This window comes from Sparus aurata, chromosome 17 (genome assembly GCF_900880675.1).
Source record: "Sparus aurata chromosome 17, fSpaAur1.1, whole genome shotgun sequence".
NCBI classification, from domain to species: Eukaryota; Metazoa; Chordata; class Actinopteri; order Spariformes; family Sparidae; genus Sparus; species Sparus aurata.
Window position 1 is genome coordinate 22,264,043 of NC_044203.1, and position 15,003 is coordinate 22,279,045.

The 15,003-nt window shown below is 41.9% G+C and overlaps 2 protein-coding genes across 10 annotated transcripts; both read right to left on the reverse strand.

Annotated features, from left to right (window-relative positions):
- Positions 1-51: 51 nt before the first annotated feature.
- On the reverse strand, positions 52-11,792 carry pbxip1b (pre-B-cell leukemia homeobox interacting protein 1b). Of its 9 annotated transcripts, none has more exons than XM_030394951.1 (11): positions 11,642-11,792; positions 9,554-9,630; positions 9,195-9,270; positions 8,840-8,907; positions 7,048-7,453; positions 5,841-6,083; positions 5,676-5,699; positions 3,637-3,689; positions 3,172-3,285; positions 2,959-3,049; positions 52-2,641 (listed from the first exon to the last, which is right to left on the reverse strand). In XM_030394951.1, exons 2-11 carry the CDS (start codon positions 9,602-9,604, stop codon positions 1,068-1,070), a joined length of 2,700 nt encoding a protein of 899 aa, XP_030250811.1. In that variant the 5' UTR covers positions 9,605-9,630; positions 11,642-11,792; the 3' UTR covers positions 52-1,067. The 9 variants fall into 9 exon arrangements, with proteins under 9 accessions (XP_030250811.1, XP_030250810.1, XP_030250805.1 ...); XM_030394950.1 differs by having other exon boundaries at positions 52-2,644; XM_030394945.1 differs by having other exon boundaries at positions 2,815-3,049.
- Positions 11,793-12,259: 467 nt separating this feature from the next.
- lenep (lens epithelial protein) lies at positions 12,260-14,701 on the reverse strand. Its single transcript, XM_030393200.1, has 2 exons — positions 13,851-14,701; positions 12,260-12,463 (listed from the first exon to the last, which is right to left on the reverse strand). The coding sequence occupies exon 1, from the start codon at positions 14,181-14,183 to the stop codon at positions 13,989-13,991; it is 195 nt and encodes a 64-aa protein (XP_030249060.1). The 5' UTR covers positions 14,184-14,701; the 3' UTR covers positions 12,260-12,463; positions 13,851-13,988.
- Positions 14,702-15,003: the final 302 nt, after the last annotated feature.

Consider the following 15,003-nt stretch of genomic DNA (forward strand, 5'->3'; position numbering starts at 1 on the left):
GCAGAGTCATAACTATGCATGAAAAGTGAGAGAAAAGAGGACAAATTCTTGTTATTTCATCACAGCGATGCAGCCTATTTATTATTCTGCTCTTACGACAGTAACAGGAGCAAATATGAACATCTAATCATACAGAGTTCTCTATGTTGCCACAGTATGTGGTTCTGCATCGACACCCTCTGATAAACACTCAACGTGGCCGCGGGCCCTTAAATCAGCAACGTTTCATAAGTCAGTGTGTAAACAAACAAAAGAGAAAGAAAACATGCTTCTTTTACCAACCTAATCAATAACAACTGTTACATTCATGATAAAACAATAATTAAAGACATTTTAGTGCACAACACGAGTTCTGTACCTGAAAAGAAAACACAAATGTTCAACATGTCGATACCTTATGTGCCAACCAATTGTTTACTTATTCATTTTCTGCCAACCTCATTAAAATAAGTTAATTATATAGTTCTGCATAAACACATTTAATGTGATATGTACAAACATTAAAAACACGATCAATGCAAACTTCTCTAAATCTTACATAAAATATTCACTAAACTTTTTTTTTTCCAGCAGGCCACATTCACTCCACCCTTATATAAAAACTGTAAATGACCGAAGGATGTTAAGAGTCAAGCTAGAGCAGTTAATACGTAAGGATGGAGTACTGTGAATAGGTAGACTTGAACAGTGCACAGTAGTGTTTGCAGTTGAGGAGGTGTAGTGTGTGAATAAGACTATACAGCATTTATTCTCAGATCCAACTCGATCTTTCGAGATTTAATCTCCTGGTGTGCTGAAGTACTAATGTGTGTGCGTGTGTGTGTGCGCATGTGTGTGTGCACAGGTAAAATACAAAACGACCTGCAAAGGTGAAATACATTTTTAAGCTGAACTTCTTGAACAACATGAAGGGGTGAAATAAGATCTGGTAAAAAGCCTGACAGGATGATAAATGTATACTTGTAAGCGTTTGTGGTCCAATATAAAATGTTCCCTTTGAATAACCCCTCATCCGTCATGACGGCTCTTAGCTACTTTTAACAGATCCATCAATTCTATCACTTCCGTCAGCCACGACCTCTTCCGCTCTCCTTCCTCCGCTCCCCTTTGGATCGCTCCTCTTTCGCTCCAGCTCCTGGCACTGAAAACTTTTTCAGGACTTCTTTTTCAAACTCCTCCATTTCGTCCTCCATGTCGCTATCTTCTTCATCGCTTTCATCTCCTTCCACCATGTCTTCCAAAACATCTCCCAAATCTTCGACGAAATCGATGAAGCTCATCTGGTCGTGAACAAAGAGACCATCCTTGAAGAATTCGGCCGCGAGCTTTTGGAGCTCTTCCCTTTTGGAGGCATCCACTCCCGCCTCCTCTGCCTTGGCGAGGTAAGTCTGGAGGATGACCTCGAAATCGGGGAAGGGAACAGGGAGCAGACCCTCAGCCTGGGCACAGGTCTCCAGCGAGTCACACGGCTGTGTTGGTTTGGGGTTGTGCTGGAGGCGATCCCGCTGCCGGACCCAGTACTCGGGCTGTTCCAGGGACGGCCGGCGGTGTGTGTGAGGAGGCTTCCTCTCGCCCCACACATGCTCTTCCTCGTGGCGGTGATTACTGTTGAGTTTGTGCTCATCTTTGTGTTTCTGGGAGCTTGACTTGTCCTTGTTCCAATCTTTTTTCTCTTTCTGTCCTCCTCTCTTGCCCTGCTCTTCTTTCTTTTCCCACTGTTTCCTCTCATCCTTTCTCTTCCATTCCTTCTCATCTTTACCATTTTTACTCTTCTGCTCATTCTCGTTCCACTGTTTCCTCTCGTCCTTCCCCTTTCTTTCTTTGCCATGATTTTTGCTCTCTTCCCACTGTTTCCTTTCACCCTTCCATTTCCCTTCTTTACCATGATCCTTGCTGTTTTTACTCTTCCAGTCATCTTTCTTCCACTCTTTCTTCTCTCCTTTCTCTTTCAAGTCTTTTTTCACCCACTTCTCTTTGCCACTCTCCTTGTAGCCATCTTTTCCTTTCCTCCATTCCTTCTCTCCCTTCCACTCCTCCCTGCTCTTGGACTTCTCTCCATGCTCTTTTCCTACCTTCCAATCCCTCTTCTCCTCCTTACCCCTCCACTGTTTACCCTCATTCACCTTCTCATGCTTTGCCTTTTTCAGCTCTTTCTCCTCCTTCCATTCTTTTCTCTCACTCTTTTCTATCCGGTCATTCTTCCCCTCCCTGTCCTTCCATGGCTTTCCTTCGTCACCTCTGCTCGCCTTTCCTTTCTTCCAATCCTTCTCCTTCCACTGTTTTGTCTCGTCACTATGCTTCTTCTGCTTTCCTTCCTTATCTTTCTCCTTGTCAAACTTTCCTTGCTCCTTTTCAAACTTTCCTTGCTCCTTGTCAAACTTCCCTTGCTCATGTTTCCCCTTTTTCCATTCTGTTTTGCCTACATCTTTCCACTCTCTCTTCTCTCCTTCCTGCGAATCAGATTTCTCTCCCTCTTTCCTCTCGCCCATGTCCTTTTTATCCTTCTTTACATCCTTCTTTTTGTCCCACTGCTCATCAGATGGCTTCCTTGGCTGTTTCTCTGTGGAGCTGGCTGTTCCCTGCGTGCTGGCCTCCGGTTGGCCACTGGAGGGCGCCGTAGCGGCCTTCACGGGTGCTTCAGCTGCTGAGGGAAACACAAGAAGTCACTACAACTGCAAAGATGTGGAGTGAGCATTCAAGTCAGAATAACAGGGAAAAAGAAAAAGGAGGAAACACACTACACTTTCCCTTGCTGTCTAATAACTATCATCTTTCTATATCTTCTACCCTCCTCCTCCCTCTGTCCCTTTGTACCTGCGGAGAGTTTTAATTCAGTCACAGTGGCTCTCAGTGATTCTAGTTCTTTCTGTAGGGCAGGGACAGACTCCAGCTCTCTCTTCATCCTCTCGTTCTCTTTCTGAAGGACAGGGAGAGATGCCATCTCTTTCTTCAACCTACTGTTTTCCTTCTCCACCTCCTCCAAACGCAGCTGCTCCTTTGCTCCCTCTGCTGCATGTCCCTTGGCTACTTTTAGCTCTTCTCTCTGTGCCTGATTGAAAAAAAGAGCAAGAGAAGTGGGTCCTGTGAGGATACTACACAGTCAGTGACACGTTTATGCACAGACACACATCCACGTATATACTGCATGTACAAGATGGAATGAAGTCACACCTGAAGTTGAGCTTGTAGCACAGAAATCTGCTGGCTCCCTTTGGCTAACTTATTTAGAAGCTCTGTGTTGTCAGCATCTACTGGGGGTGGGGGAGCCTCGGGATTGAGCCACTCCTGTCAACAAAAATGCCCACACAGTGCTACACAATGGCAAGATTTTCGATGACTTCTCTGAAATATCATTGCCAGACAGAGTAGTCAAGAAGTGAGAGAACAGAACGTGTAGATGAGACGAAAGAGAACAAAAGTCCAGAGTAGCACAGTTGGTAGACAATAGCAGCAATTCTGCCAGCGTTGTGGGTGGTCTCCTACTGAGCATATCACACTAAAAATTCATGAGCTGGTACTCACTGTACTGTAAAATGGGTACACACAAAATGGCATTAGAATGAATACAAGTTTGACCTGAGAGCGCACACAGACAGAACAGAAAAAGAAAATTTGACAAATTGACGTCAAACTGACCTGTTTTCCTGGTAACTCTGCATCTTTCAGCTCCCTTGTACCGTAGTCACTCTCTGCAAATGTTTTATGCAAAGCTTAATGTTCATGTGAATAATTCACTGTCAAAGAACAAAAGCAAAAGCAAAAGCTTTATACTCCCTTGCATATTACTGGAGAAATAGCACCTACACAAACAACAATGAGGGCTTTCATAAGAAAATGTGTGGTACAGCTCAGCTGAGTCAGTGCACAAATGTACTGATTGATATCATTCAAATGTAAATGAAAGGTTAAGGATAATATATTTGAAAAGTTGTTGTCTGAAAACCTTGCATCTATAATTTTGCCAATATCCAGTTTGAACTTGAACTAAACAAAATTTCACTCGAAAAGGTACGGTGATCAATCTGCCAATTATTTCACAATTAATAGTTTAATCTGTTAAATGCAAAACAATGATCACCACAATTTCCCAGGGCCCAAAGTGACACCTTCAAATGGCTTCTTTTGGCCTTCCAACTAGGGCTGTGCGATATGATGTATACAATATGTGTTGATAAAAAACTTTTGAAAACTGCTATAACGCTTATTTTGCTGTGTTGCAAATCACAGTCTTCACAATACTTTTCGTCATTTGCTCTACGGTTGCCGTTGTTCTGCATGGCACAGACGAAGAAAAAGGAATTTTCCACAAGCTACACAAACATTCCTGGAGGAGCGTGAGAGTAACACAGAACGAGGTAATTCCAATCAAGGGAAGCACGCCACACGCAATCATCAAAATGAAGATCTTGTTAGGCTCAGGAACAATATGAACCTTTTATGTCATGGTTGTCCTGTTAAACTTAAGTCTGATTTACGCTTTTAACCCGATAATCATCAAAATATTCGTAAAACTTCATAATAATACCTAAATTATGCTAAACCATATTTGAATTACTTTCACCTTATATTTTGTTTGGAAACAAATATCTTTTGTAGTTTCTTATAAAGAAAAAGTTTAAAAAGTAGTAAGAAAAATCTAAAAATCTTAAATAGGTCACTATAAATCATTAGGTCCTCCTGCACAAACAAATGGTGGTAACCATACAAACATCCAATTTAACTTGTTTTTGTGCCAGACAATGTGCAAGACGTGCTTTCAGTCATAGTGACAGGCTTAGGCAATTCAAAATAAATCAGGAAACCAACAAAGTAATGTACATCAGTGAGCTAGACAGCTATTTAAAATCATTCATCTAAGGATCTTCAAGATTATCCAGACAGATCCAGAACTTCACCAAAGTTTCTTTTTAAGCTGCGATAAAATCTTTCATCAGCCGAGACCTCGTAATTGGAAGAAGGGTTGTTTCTGTAGCATGGACGTGATTTGGATATAACAATCTGATATGGACTAGGAAATTAAGACACTGTCCTTTCTATGTGGCCATTCTATCAAAATTATTGATTAATTAAAGTAACACAAAATGTGCTATATTGTGATATGAAATGGCCCACAGTATATAAGGATATGAGATTTAGGTCATATTGCACAGTCTTACCCAAAGAACTTTGAATCCTAAATCATAATCATAAATGACAAAGGGAGGCAGCCAATCCTAACATGTAAGAAGCTGGAACCAGAAAGGTTTGACATTTCTGCCTGAAGAAAGAGGGAAATCCAAATAATTTTCTCTTGACCAGATAGTCGATTAATCAATTAATTGTAGCAGCTCTACAAAAAACATTGGTTTACATTGTGGTGATGCGGTACAAGGTTTTCAACTAACAACGGCAAAAGAGCCTTGTTGCAAAAGTGCACAAATAACTCTCTCTCTCTTGCTCAGGTTTAAAAGCGTGCACATCTTTATATATTTTCTCTTAAAAAGTTTGAGATGCAAACAGTTTTCTCTGCATGCACACAAACAAGCACATGCTGTTGGCAAGCACACACACACACACACACACACACACACACACACACACACACACACACACACACACACACACACACACACACACACACACACACACACACACACACACACACACACACACACACACACACACACAAAACCTACCCTCATCCAGGTTCATGAAGACACCTGCAGGTACAATACACCTCAGCACCCTTCGTATAATTTAATGCAAGTAAGTCATCACTTTCCTCACACTAACTGCTTAATATTAATCGCACATAACATTAACAATCAAATCGATTTTTTGGTGTCGCATGGTGAACCTACCTGAGAAGAAGATGGTGCCGAGGCCCAGCAGGATGACAGCACCGAGGATGCACTTGTTTACAGAGAACCCACTGTCCTCCTCACGCTGTGGCAGCTGAAACTCTTCCTCCCTTTCCTCTTCCTCCTCTGTCCTTCCGATCCGCTCCAGAGCTGCTAAGAGAGACCTCCTCCTCCTCACCTCTGGCTCTCCCTCCTCTCCCGTCTTAGTGCTCTCCTCAGCCACCTCTGAATCCACAGGGGAGTCTGGAGCGGTGGAGGGGAAGAGGATGAAAAGCTGTTGTTAAAGTGTGTTTTGATATCACTTTTTAATTTACAGGCTTAATCTATTCTATGGGTACCCCCAAGGCTCAAGTGTTTAAAACAGCTGGTGGTTTAATTTGAAGGTATCCATTAGAGAATTTTATTTTCTGCCATATTTATTATATTAAAACAAAGCTGTTGCGCATTATTTGGCACAAATCTGCTTTTGCACTTACATACTGTAGTTGCTGTTAGATAGCACAGCAGCTATGGAGCTGTAACCGGTCTGATGCTGCAGTATGAGACAAAACTCCTCATGGGAGCTAAGACTTGCTTCTTTATCGGCTCTGTTGTGCAAGCAATGCTGTTTAATTTGCGACATTGCCATTCCTTATCTATCTTTAAACGTCATAACTGAGGCTTAAATCTTGAATAAATCGTCTGGAAGTGATAAAAAAGCTTCATTTTGGAACTTCTAGCACCTTGGAATGAAAGTGTTTATTCAAACTATATATTCTATTTTGTTTCAAAATGACAATGGTACTGTAAAGAACTCCCTGAACTCTAGTTGGTAAACAAAAACTGTCTGAAAGAACTGCACAACGGAGCAAAAGAAAGCTCATTTTTTAATGCCGTAGCGAGAAAAAGCGCTGCAGACCAAAAACACCACACTGCAAAAAACTTTTCGAGGTCCCAGTCCCTCTGAAGCCAATTTAATCCTGCAGGGTGTCATGCAACTTAAAGTTTCTCTGTCACATCATGCTCCCTGCCTCATACCAACCACAGCCTCTCCAGACAACCTCCTGGCCCAGATACTGAACAATTCCATTACCAGCTGGTCCACCAAGTACACTTCGAACACAAATAGTACATACGGCTTAAGGGAAGGATACAGGTGCTCAGGTGATGATCTTTGCCACGTACATAATGACAGACACATTATAAAAACTGATTTTATAGTTCATACCTGCCTGTTTCCCTAGGTCAGTCGGAGACAGGTCTGACTCCTCCCCTTCCGGCTGTAGCCCCTCTCCATTTAGTGGATGCTGTGCTCCTTCCTGTTCGAGCGTCTCTTTTTCCTGTGTGAGCTCCACCCCTCCCAGAGTCTCTGTGCTCAGCAGTGAGGCTGGGGCCTCATCAGAGGAAGGGGTTATGTGGGTATAGGAGTCAGAAAATGAATCGGGATCAGGGGTGGACTGTGCCGGGCCCTCGGGTAGGCCCTCCGACTGACTAAGTGCATCATTGTCAGGGACCAAGCTGCTGGGCACGTCCAAAGATATAGGAACAGGGTCATCAGGGATGGCGGCAAGCACAGAGGCGGGTTGATCTGTGCTTGTGTCTCCACTTAGCTCTGCTGTTTTTTCTTCTGATACCTGGGTATAAAGATAAGGCAAGCTGCAGTAGGCAATTCGAACAAACATAATGAAAAACCTTCTACCACTCTCTTTGCTGCCTCCTATCACTCCACTAAGCCCCTCCCACCAAATGATGCACCAAACGTGTGCACATATTTTGAAGTGAAACGTCAAGGCTGTCAGCCATTCTACTTGGCTGGTTACTTCTGACTCACAGGTAAGACAGTAAAAAAAATCAACGACCCTTGTTTGTACAGAGTGACTGTGACTGGCTAGTTATGTGCTGACTAACCCTGATTGTTTTTTGGATCACACTGGGTCTGGTTTTTAAGAAAAATAAATAGAAAATGGGCAACAGCCTCACAGACACACACTTTTTAAATAACCCCTTCAAATAAATATCAAAAGTGACATTGAAATAATTCTGCCTACTGCAGCTTTAAAATGCCTCGAGGTCGAAGCCTAAATAAGAAGTAAAAGTTACCATTTTTAGGCAGAGATAGATGAAATGCTCTATACCATTCTTGTATCTGTACTAAAAATATAAGGCCAACGACAGCCTGGCTCAGACAAAGACCACAGGCAGGGGGAAGGGAAAGAGTGGCTCTGTCCAAAATTAACAACATTTGACAAGAGGTACATCTACAGCTTACTAATAAACAAGTTATAGCCCACAAACATCTTGATATTGGTAAATGGATAATTCACCAATTTATGGGGGGGTCGGGGGGGTGCAGAGCTATCTCTTAGCTCGGACCAGTTGCCAGGCAACCAGCTGAGACTCCATGAAGTGACCAGTTGCTGCCAAGACATAGTCCACAATAATCTAGAAGGACACTGTTACCCTCTCACTGAGCCAGACTAGCTGTTTCTAGACTTTATGCTATAATAAGATAGCTGTGTGCTTGCTGTAGCCTTTTCCTTGCTGGACAGATATGGAACTGGTATTCATATTCTCATCTAACTCTCCACCAGAAAGTAAATTGTGCACATGCTTTTAATGAACCCTAAATTCAATAAGACCTGGAATCAAATCAGTTTGTTAAACTGCATTAAACTAAATAGATGCACTTAAAAAGTGCTTAACATTATTATATGACTCAGCCAAGAAGCTGTAGCCTGGTAACAGCTGAAGTCATCTTCTATATATGAATACTTTGTTAGAAGGGTGACAATGTGGCAATACACCAACTGGCCAATCAGAATCATGCACTCCTGGGTGACGGTATAAGCAGTTTAGATTTTTATCTTCTGGTAAGTCAGACTGAGTATTTATGAAAACCCTGATTACAAAATAAAAGACAACAGAATGCCTCCACTGGTTAATATGAACTTCAGTACATATTCAGCTCAGCTGAGTGATGAATACAACATGACAGAGACACATATGAACTGCTGTCTTACCGGGTGGTCCTCCACAGGGAGCCCCTTTGCAGACTCTGTACCCTTTGCAGGCTGGTTCTCCTCAGAACCTGGTTCATCAACACACACAGGAGGTGAGAGAGGAGACTTTTAGAAAGATAGTTTTACACATTTTTATTGTGACTCCTTGAAATTCAGCAATTCTGACTTGGGATACAAAATTGGTGATCTACAGTGATGTGGTATATAATTTCTCTCTTTTAAGTTTAATTTGATTATTACCAGAGAGGGCAAATAAAGTAAGTAAGTAAGTTAAAACTAATGCTAGAAATTAAACCGGTTTAAGTGTATGTGTGGCATTAATAATCTCACAATCCTGAAATTGATTGTGACAAACCTGCCGCAGATGTAGGGCTTTCTTCATGGTGCTCCTTCCCCTCTGCCAAAGGCCTCAGGGTTTCAGCAACAGTTTCCTAGAAAACAGTCAAATGAAACAAACAGACATACATTACCACAGGAGCAATATAGGCTAATCTGAACATACAATCTATCTTTTGATGTCTCTGAATAAGAGTTAAATCATCAAAAAAAGAAACAAAGACAAGTCTTATTACAGAAGCCTACTTCATATTCAGGTGACCCAAAAGAAAATCTATTGGGACAAGGAGTTTTCTTTTTGAAAAAAAATTGCCTCTTCAATGAGGTCATGCACAGTGACTCCACATTTCTATAATTTTTACAGGGTGGTGGTGATACCTCAGGAGTGAGGATGGTCCAGCTGTTGTTAGCACTACTGCCACCAGACATGGCCCCCCAGAGGCTTTGGCCGTCTCCTGCAACACAAGAGGAACACAGATTAGTAGTAAAGGTAAATAAGCCTTTTGTCACCACTGCATGAAAGCTGCAAAAAGGTAAATCATACATTTTAAAAATGAAAATGGACTTCTCATTTGTGAACAATACTAATGCAACACATTACAACCCAAAGTGAGCAGGTGTATTGTTAAGAGGCCTGCAACTAGTCCACAATATGGGTGACAGTGTGAGTTTGAAAAAATTTACATCCCCTGTTTGCCCAGACATGGTATTTGAATATATGACTTGCTATACAGCCTCACCCACTCTGCCAATAAAGGAGCTACTGTAACCTGTTGTTAACACACACAGAGTGTGTGTGCATGTGTGCAGGAAGTCCAATTCTCTGGGACCATTCAGTTCTTCATTAGTAGTTTGTGTGTGTTGCAGGTCTTTTGGTCACCCTGGCTTTTGACTAGCTCGGAAATGTTTTGGCAGTGACACGGGTAACTAAGGCCGGCACAATTCTGGAGATACGGACAGCAAAATGGGCCCACCATTTCAAAGCTACTGATCTGTTAATATATGTCTGCAAGCCACCAACCATCAGCAGTATACTAGATCTACTTATTTGTGTGCATTACTTGGTAATAACACATTTTACAGTAAGATAAACATTTTGTGAAACTGTTTTTTACTTGGACTACCTCTGTAGTACACAACTTTTTCCGGACAAGGATCCCTCTCACAAAAATACAGCCTGACATTTCAATTTAACTACCTGGTCAGACACATGTGTCAGGTAATACAGCTGTATAAAGCCTTTCCTCTCAAACCGCAGAGGGTGACTTCACAGAGATGCATATTTACTATGTGTAGTCTGGCTTTGTTCAGTAAATGCAGAAAGCAGAACTAACCACTTAAGTTACCACCACATCGTCTGGGTAATGACACACTTCACTCCCCAAATTCAATTCTCTCCCAGCTCCGCAATTTAGGTCTCCTAATCGAGTGCCTCCCAAGAGGACTCCTCTGAATCTAGCCTAGGGCCCTAGGAGCATTGTGGAGCATATAGTGGAATGGCTTAAATAGATACCAGCTAAATATAGCCACCATGAGATTGACTAGAGACAGAAAGAGGGAGCATGCAGAAGATGGCCATGGGGAACACAGCACAGGCAGAAATGTATTCTAAGGACAGTGTTAAAAGGATTAAACTAAATACACCACAAAGCCGATGGTTTTTAACAGACAAAAATCTATTTTCTCAGCCTTGTACTCAGCTCTTATTCCCTTATCTTCATGGGTTATATCAAACTCAAACTAGAAAGCTCTGGCTTTAGGAACCTGTTTCACATCATTTATATATTCATAGTATCACAGATATTTGATACCCTGCCTACCTCAGGTTCTTAATATCTTTCAAAACAAAAAATAATCTCCCTTCAGCTTACTTTGTGCAGCCTACAATGTAATTAGGCAGAGGAGCACACTTGTATTATGTATTGAGTAAAAATAAAAGAGCCAAATATATGAGTGCAGCAGCAGTCCTCATCTTATAATCCTGGTCTCGGCCGGGAAAAATGACCAAAAAAGGTCAAGAGAAAAAACTGCAGGACAGACCATTAGGACAGGCTGAGAGCAAAAGAAGCACAAGGTTTAACAGCATCCTCAACAAAACAGGCTGATTATCTTATTATTGTGTAATTTTACAGACTGCTTAAAGTGAGGACTGTAACAGGAAATGTCAAATGGCGATGGGCTTAAAGATAAATGAACGTTAACTCTGATTTACACGGAAGAAACTTAAACACGTTGAGGGCTGGAGAGAGCATGTTACTTCGCGTAGAGGTTGAGACAAGAGAAGAAATGTAAACATTAAGCTAGCCATTGGAAACAAAACTTTCAACCGTTACAACCGCCAGTCGCACAACCAGGAAAAAGTGCGTGAAAAACGACGCTAGCGACGCAGTGGAAGAGTAAACAACAACACAAGTGACGCTGCTGCTTTTTGATAACAAGTTACATCCAAATTCAGGTCATTCTTACCGTGGTTCGTGGCTTTTTCTTCAGACCCCGCAGTGTCACAGATTCAGCTCACACTTCTCAATCTTCCCATCCAACTTGAGAACTTAGAACATGCCTCCTGAACTTGCATGAAGCACGCGCCGCTCGTCCAATCACAGGCGGCACTGGCTTTAGTCCCGCCCTTATCCCACCAGCTTGACCAATGGCGATGCTTCACTGGGGGGGGGGGGGGGGGGGGGGGGGTAACTTCCCGGTTGATTGACAGACGCAGGTGATGGTGAGTATGGAGAACATACATCTTACATGTTCTGTGATCCCCCCACACACCTCCAGTCCTCGATATTAAGTGCTGATAGTCCACAAGCTCAGGTTCAGTCCAGGTTAGTTCGGGTAACAAAATCCATTTCTTTTTTTTCCTTTTTTGTTTTCCACATGTCAAACAGCTTGTAAAATGTATCCTATGAATTTATTAAATGCACACATCATCAATTTGATCTCTGTAAAAACATGCCATCTTGTAAACATTGTCAAATTAACTAAAAGCCATTAAAAGCACAGTTCAAACTATTTTTCTTTTGTTCATTAGCAGACTGCATGATTAATTAAAAATCAAAATGAACAAAAATGCAGACATAAAGGTAATATTTTTCTGTTCATCAGTTTCCTTTATTCATTGCACACCAGTTTGCGTTGTACAGTGTACATCAGGGGTGCCATTCCTCCGCATCTCAGACAAGCAGGGTTTTAATTCAGGAAAGACTGACCCTCTCACAGTGAACACGTGTAGCATCTGGAGGTGTGCGAGTGTGTTCCCTGGCACCGAACAGGAGCATCCCGTAGGCACTGAAAAAAACACACATAAAAATATTTGAATACATTAGATAACAGACTGTTTCTCATTGAAGAACCTCACTTTAGAAGGTGTAGTACGTGAGAAATGGCCACCCCTGTCAAATTCAAAAACAGACATGGGGCAGCATATCACCGGGGCAACCGTTTACTGCTGCTAAGTGCACCTCCCATTCAATAGCTAGTGTATTTAGCCACACAGCTAGCAGTCCAGACTGGGAGCTCACATAACCAGGGGCCTGCTGGTGTTTACACCATTAGCACCGGTCTCGGGAAACCTTACTTTTAAATGTAATTCATTACAAGATTACAAGAAAATCCCTTTGTGACTCGTAGCGCACGCCACTTATATGGTCCAGACGGCGTGTAGCCAACTGAACATCTACATTTGAGTGTATTGTCTCAACCGTCAGTTCATAGCCTTCTCTACGACACACAATCTGTTAACTCCGCAGCCTAATAATAACAATGACAGATGCAATATAACATTTACAGCTTTTTATTTTGCTAACAATCTGACAGCGAACTGGGCTCATTGAAGCACGGTACATTGAATTAGCTCACTACACTTTCATGCTGACACAACTGTACGTTTACCTTTCACTGGAGATTTTATTTTATTTTCGTGGTGACAAAAGGAAAGGAAAGACAGCAATTTTTTCCAGTAACAGATTACTTTATAAAACACTAAATAATGGATTACTTGAGTTGCAGAACTATTATGTTGCACGTTACAATAAAAAAAGTTACCCCCCACACTGACTAGCACCAAGCCTCCAGGAAGAGAACCAGCCTTTGAAGCTTTCGTAGTAGCCAAACCGTGTAAATACAGCGTCTCGTGATGCACTGCGGTCCAAAAAGTTTTTTAAGTTTAAGTTTTAAGTGTAAAAGCCCTACTTAAGTTAACTGTTTCACGAGCCATCAGGTTCAGTACAGTTTGGAAGGTGTAGAAGAGCTGCAAGATGAAATCATTTTATCTCTATTTAAGTTAGCCATGCGCTACACCGGAAGTTGGCTGGCCCGGTCAGTGATAGTCTTTTGTGTGCATGCTCTATGAGCCAACACGAAAAATGAGCTTTTTCAGTATCAAGCACCACTGAGCAGGTTTCACAAACTCATTATACATTCATGGTCAGGGCTAGCTGGTTAGCATGCTAACTTCAGTGGATATCTTCACAGCGCAGTACATAAACATCAGGTCAGAACAGTTATTCACATTACATTAATAATCTTAATTTATAATGTTAATTTTTTATTTAATTCTTACATATTGCGCCTTTAAATACTAGACAACATCAAATTGCATTGTATAAATTAGATTTTATTTCGCTGTGTGCTCAAGTGATAGTTTGTTGTCATATGAGACAAGACTCATACTTGCCAAAGCTTTGCCAGCACCGCCGATCAAACACTCCTTTCCTGATGAAATAAAAGCTGGTTGAAATTACACTATGGGAGCCAACGGAGAAAAGTGGAAAATCAATGTTTGACCACTTGATCTACTCTCTCGCTCAGTCTGTCAGTCCAGGATCTCTTTGATGCACCAGCAGCACAGGAGGAAATAGAGGCACTCCTTGACCGACTGGATGAAACTGTAGGCGAAGTTTCCACCAAGGAAGTTCTTGCCTCGTCCCAGACCCATGGCCATGTCTCGCAGGTGCTGTCCCAGAGAGGCAGAGGGCATGGCCTGAGGAAGAGGACGCTGGGGATGCATGGCTCCGGCAAGGAAAAACAAGCAGAGGCAACAAGGAGGGCAGTCGATAACAAGAAATAGTCAGTGAGGTCTGACAAATGAGATCAGACTGGGACTGTGCAACAGCTGAGGTCTGCTCCGTATTCCCGGCACAGTTAGCTCCTCTACTTATAACCTCCTATACAAAGTGCAGGCCACCTCGGTTCACATCCTGCTCTTTCTCGACTGTTCTCTGCTTTCAAACATCCGCTGATTGATTAAAGGCCTTGTTTACCTTTGCTGTGCACTGTTCCCCCTCTGTTGTATAGTACCCCACACAGACTCTCCCCCTAGGCTCTAATAATCCCTGAATCAGCCCCCTGCTGTTACAAGCTTGTCTGTTAACAAACAGAATAGTTCCAGTAGCTCCAATAAAGCCCCCCTACTACAACCCACTCTTTGTTCAGGACAGTATGTGACAGGCTTCTAGCAGTGTGTGTGTGTGTGTGTGTGTGTGTGTGTGCTTTGTCGTTTCATTTTCCATCAAAGGTTTTTTTTTGTGTGTACTTTGATGGAAAAATGAAAGAAATCTTGCAAAAAGCCTATCAAACAAGGGGATAAACACCAAGGCTAAACAAACACTCATCATATCAAAAGGCAAACTCACAAAAAGAGATGAATGATATATGTATTTATATATGCCATCTATTTTTTTTTTTTTCAGATACAGGTGTAAACCAACATGTGTCCCTAAAAACAAAACAAAAAAAAGGTAATAAAACAGAAACATATAAAGTAAAAATCAATATCTGTGCACGCTGTTTGAAAGTAACCTTTGGCTTTCAAAGACACAAATTAAAAA